General features: G+C 34.2%; 2 protein-coding genes across 7 annotated transcripts in view; one reads left to right on the forward strand and one right to left on the reverse strand.

Annotated features, from left to right (window-relative positions):
- LOC108742700 (connectin) overlaps positions 1–6,000 on the forward strand; it is a 197,659-nt gene that overhangs the window by 102,108 nt on the left and 89,551 nt on the right. The gene's annotated exons all lie outside the window — the stretch shown is intronic.
- LOC108742706 (serine protease 53-like) overlaps positions 5,088–6,000 on the reverse strand; it is a 14,505-nt gene continuing 13,592 nt past the window's right edge. The window contains exon 8 of the mRNA XM_018478006.2: positions 5,088–5,294. Within this exon, the coding sequence (XP_018333508.2) occupies positions 5,145–5,294 (150 nt within the window). The 3' untranslated portion in view covers positions 5,088–5,144. The remainder of the gene's footprint in view (positions 5,295–6,000) is intronic.

Here is a 6,000-nt window from a genome sequence, read left to right on the forward strand (position 1 = left end):
TTAAAATCTTCAAACTCCTATTCAAGAACAATTCATTTGCCACTTGGGCTTTGAAATTCTGTTGCTTGAATTCGAACATGATAGTCATATGGTCTTGCCACAATTTCAGGTTTTAAAATGATTGTATAGTCAAAAGTTATCTACCTAAAGATGATAGGTAAGAAGACTGATTAAAAGTAAGTTCCATGTATTAATCTAGTTTATAGATACTTTCTCATAAAAAGCTAATTTGGAAAGTAGGTGTATGAAGTTTTAATTATGGCGACATTCAAGCAATAAATCGTTACATCCTACTTACAAACCAATTTTTTTGGCTTGCAGGTATAAAAGGAAATGGACACTTGTGTTTCGATAAATATCAAATCAATCAAAATCAAAAGTAAATATAGTGAATCGCTTGCAATATCACAATAAAATACAGTCATAATCAGTAACACTTGAACTCAATTTGTCTTTACTGATAAAAGTATAAAAGGAACTATTATGCAGATAATAAGAACCCTTATTTTGCCTTTTATTATGTACTATTAGGTCGATTATAAATGTGCTATACTTCATTTACTTTTTCTAGCGAGGTGCTCCTTCCAATATCTTGGTTTCGCGCTGACAAAATAGTAGGTAGAGAGAAAAAAGCTCATTATACTCTCGACTCTTGTTCATTAAACATAGTTTTTCATACAGTACCTGTTAAAAGTATTGTTACATTATGAATAGTAGTGCGAGTCGAAATCAATCGTTAAAGCCTTTAATATATCTTCAAATATAAATAAACATCTCGTTGATATTTTCAGTAGTAATTGGTACCAATAACAGCACATTTGAGCAATGCAATTTTAGTGGATAGAATGGTCAATTTTTCCGTGCAGTACTGTACGGATTATACGCTCCTCACCGGTTAAGAGTTGGACCGAGAGTTGTCTCCTTTCTTTTCTGGCCTAGTGCTGTTCTTTTCTACTTTGCGCCGGTCAAACTAAAGGTCACATCGCTAGAGAAACTAAACGAAGTATAACTATTGAAAACGTAGAAACGAAATAAGCAGTAAAATATTATAAAAACAAATAACTTGAAACATGGAAAAAGAAAAGGTTAAAAGCTTTCGAAATGTGGTGTTACAGGCGAATGATGAGGATACCGTGGATGAAGAAGGTTAGAAACGAAAAGATATTAGAAAGTATAGGAGAACAGAGGACTCTGTGGAAGTCATAAATAAATAGGCGAGATAGTTTCGTAGAATAGCTTCTCAGGCATGAAGGTATCTAGTCAGAGACATATTAGAGGCAGAAAGGGAGTTAGGAGGGGTAGAGGTAAACCTAAATTAGATTCCTGTTTGCAAATAGTTAAGGATATGGGTTGTTCTAGAGAGAAATGCGAATATTAGCTGAAGATAGGAAGGATTGGAGGTGCGTGTCCAACCAGTCTCAGGACTGACGACCTTATAATGATGATAATGAACTTATTAATTTCAATATTACTATGTATGTATAGTAACTTAAAAAAAATCGAGTTTAAAATCAATGAAGTAGAAAAATCAACTTTAAAAACTGTTGGCTGAATAATTGCGTCAATTTGTGAATGACGTCTTTGGGCTCTCTGAACTGTTGATATAAACAGGAACTTCATCCTGCTCCGGTGGTCTATTAAATTTTGCTCATTTTCAGCATTTCAAGGTGAATATCCTAACAATACGTATCAACATTTTGAACGACAAGGTGACTGAGAATTTCTGGCGTCGACGTTCTGTTTAGAACATTCCGAGAAAGGCTGTGGGATGCATTATGTGCTAGGTATCGGATCTTCATAGCAGTTACGCCATCATGCCTCTTTGTTACCATAACTCGAGAATTCCAACCGAAATAATTTAGTTTCAGATACAAGTCGGTTATAGAGAATTAAGCGAAACAATTTCGATCAAGTGATAGTTCACTGACTTCACGTCGTGATATTCATACAGTTTCACTCCCAGACAATTTTGCATTGTTTAGAACGTTTATACCAACTTATGAAATGTACAACAGTTTAATTAACCTTCCCATGATTATCAAATTCCTGAGCCCAAGTTTCTTTAGAAAACAGGTGAATTCCGCAGAACATAAAAAAATCTATCTATCTATGAAAAGGTACGAGTTATTGCCTTGTAATTGTAGCTAATGTTGAGTTTTTTGGAATGTCTTGACGATGTATTTTTTACCAGATTCCAACAGTTTGTTAAAGGTGAGCGTAACAGTTTATATATAGTTTTATTAAAAGACAAAGTAGAAGCATATGATGACTTTGATTGAATATTTACTTTAAAATGTTATATAGATGCTTCAAATTCATTGACGGGTATTGATTTCTTACTGGATTATTTTGTCATCTACAAAAATAAAAACTATGAAAAATGAAAGTTATGAGTGTCGTGTTTTTATAAAACTATATACCTTCGAATAATCTTAATCTATTATCTCCAGTTATTTCAAATAAAATGGTTCATTATTAAACTAATACTGAATTACATTATTATGTGGTCATCTTCAGTATTACCATGTACTGTAAACAGTAAACACTCAAAGCTGCCATTTCGGTAGTACCCCGAGCGCCTTAGTACTTAGTAACTCAGATCACAGATGTCGCGGTAGTGCAAGTAGTTAAGCGGTAGGATGAAAAATGGTTATTTCTGTAAATGTAGAATCGTGATGATGTGTCAGCAAATTTTTATTGTAGTGTTTAAAAAGCAGATATTAAGTAGTCTGTGAATCTGTAGAACAATTTAAAGAAAGCCTTTAATGAGATTTTCCAATAAGAAAGTAAATGGATGAAAGGTGTTCTCATTCAGACTTAACAAAAGAATGTTTTCGTTGGTGATGGCACAGTATCTCTATATTCCTTACAGTTCCAGTAGTTATATTAAATGCATTTGTTGAAGGTGCTTGTAGGCGAAAAATGTATGCATATTACGTAGAACCATTCTTTACTGACGATACTCCTTTTCTAGACAGTTAATCCTCCAGCAAAATTGGATTTAACGTTACTGCAACGACGATGTTATTTGGAAGGTGAAGCAAAATCTTACACTTTACAAAGCATTTTTGAAACTAAACAACCTCTGCCTCGAGTTATAATAAAAGTTTACAACATCGCGCTCCTCGCGTGCGGTGCTTTCGCATATAACGTTTGTCTCTCAGAAGCGTAAGTTTGCTTTTTAAACCAGGAACGGTGGATCGAGTAACTATGCAATCCTATTAATTCAAAAATTATGAAAAATATTTCTCAGCACAATTCATAAGAAGATAACAATTTCTTTTGAGCTTTCATCCTTAGTTGACGATTTCTCTTCGTAAAGTGCACTGTACAGTAGAAAATATAATGTAAATATTTACAATCCGTATAATGATTTTATGTTTTCATGCCACAATTGCTGATAGTTAAAATGAAAATTAACGTTTTTTTGTTTTCAATAATTGTATTACTTCTGATTTTTCGCGTTTCAGTCGTATAACCAGGCCAGCCTTAACAAGAATATAAAGTTTCACCAAGATGACTTAGTCAATCTATAAAACAATGAAGACTAAAGGTCTAAAGGCCATCGTTAGTTGGAGTTAGTTTCCTAACGTTTCGCTAAAAGCACGAATATTAACCTTCTTGAGACGTCCTTCCATCTCCTATATAGATATCCAGCAACGTAAATAACTCCAACCAACGACATCCTTTAGACCCGAACCGGGACAGTATGCGAAAATCTTTGCCAATTTGACTGAAGATTCAGTTGTTTCTGGCATTTTTATAAGAAGTATATTAATCTACCTAATACTGCATTCTTTAATTTTGTTATATGTAACGAGAAATACAAACAAAATTAAAATATAAAATTGTAGATGCAATTGTCGCATTTAAACATTTCAAATGTACGAATTCAACGGAAGCGCTTGATTGATTAATTAATTCATCAGTAAATTGGATGGTCGATGTCGTGCAGTAAATTTTAAATAATATGAACGTTTTTATCCGAAAAATCTATCGAGATTCAGTGCGTCACAATAGGGCTGAAACAGCTTTTAAAACGGAGTAGAAAAAAGTTCAACGAAGAGATATAAAAGACATTAATCAAAATTTCCGGTAAAATTTATTTCACTTCCATAAATTTATAGTAACGATGATAATATATGATTTCACCAGCCTCATAGTGAAAATAACGCTGCCGTAGATCACTTATTTTCATTTGAACAAGCGTCATAAATCTAATGATTTTATTGTAATAATGAACAGGATCAATCGGACAAAAAAAAAACTGAAGGAATTAAGTTTTTGCTTAGCAATAATAATCTTAGTAGCACACTTTCTTTCATGTTAAGGTATTGCAATAAAATTAGGCACCATAAATTGCTATAATAGTACTCATGTTATGAAAGAATATCAATTACTAATTTACCTGATGAGGATTCATTATTTGGAACTCATTAGTCGTTCTAATTAGCCCAGCATAAATCACCGACCAAACTGATGTTGTATAGTACAAGCGAATCGAGCAATATCAAGTTATTGGTAATATATCCCCAACTATTAATATTTACTGCTTAACTACAGCATTTAATCAGTATGTAGCGAGCACGAGTGTGTTTGTGTGCGATCGGGTACACGTGTGCGGGAACGGCTTGTCGATTCGCCGACTAGCCGCGGGCGCCTTTCTTCATGTGCGCCGTATTTGTAAACGTGTGTGTCGTACTTGCGTTTTGGGAAAGCAGTTAAACAGTTCAAAGAAAAATAAACTATATGGATGTTTCCAGAAGGTTCCAGAATGTAAACGAAAGAGTATTTAGAGGAAGAGACGATCGCCGAAAGGAAGAAGAAATAATTAGACCGTTGCAGAACTGAATCCAGAAATAAATTGACAGTGACAACAGTGAAATAAATAGCGCAGTAAATTAGGGATATATTAACGTTAGTGAAAATAAATAGTTCTTTTTTGTCGTTATCAGTCTTAAAAGTTAATTTTGTTAAACCCACGAACATCACAAGTATATGACAATACGCTGCTAATAATTCGATATTCATCACCTTACCAGGTTGGTAATTTATTAAAATCACTTACAAAAAATTAAACCAGATCATTGCTTGCAATACGTTTAATTTGTTTTTACATGAATTTGTAGTAAGTATCCATTTACCTATATTCCACTTACTGAACTGATCCATCTTCGAAGAGCAGTAACACGAGTATAAACCCCGTAGGAATTAGGGCGAGCGCATCCACGTCCCCATGAAACAATACCAATTTGGCCATAACCGTTTACTACCAATGGTCCACCCGCATCACCCTGCACATTAAAATACAAATAATTAATGAAAGTAAAAAGCAAACGGTAATATACGCTAAGAGTACTGAACAGATAGCAAAGGTTTAAGCTACTGAATCAATAATCGAAAATCTATTTAGTGACTTGTAATTTGCGTTTAAAACCGTAAATTGTATGTCACAATTTCACAATAAAAAGAAAACGTAATAAGCGATTACGTTTCTTATAGGTACCTTCATTCCTTCCTATTCTGAGCTAATCTTCGCATTTCTCTAAAACTAGAACATCCCTCATCCTTAACTATTCGCGAAGAGTAATCTAATCTAGGTCTACCTCTACGCCTCCTAACTCCTGTTTCTGCCTCTAATATGTCTCTGACTAGACCTTCATGCCTGAGAAAGTGTCCTACCAACCTATCTCGCCTATTTCATATTGACTTCCATAGAGTCCTCTGTTCTCCTATTCTTTCTAATTCCTCTTCATTTCTAACCTTCTCTATATACGATACCCTTATCGTTCTATCTCTAACTCCTCCTTGCTAGATGCTAATACTGCTATATCATGCGCAAATCTAAACATACTAATCTTTAGCCCTTGTACGAGGGTGGATTGATAAGTTTCCGGCCTAACCAAGAGATGACGCCACTAGGCCTACCTTGAGGTGACATTCTATAGTACCATCCTTGGATAGCTTGTAGCTATAGTTTCAGCCCGATCTCCTTGCTAG

Source organism: Agrilus planipennis, unplaced genomic scaffold (assembly GCF_000699045.2).
Source record: "Agrilus planipennis isolate EAB-ADULT unplaced genomic scaffold, Apla_2.0 scaffold302, whole genome shotgun sequence".
Taxonomy (NCBI): domain Eukaryota; kingdom Metazoa; phylum Arthropoda; class Insecta; order Coleoptera; family Buprestidae; genus Agrilus; species Agrilus planipennis.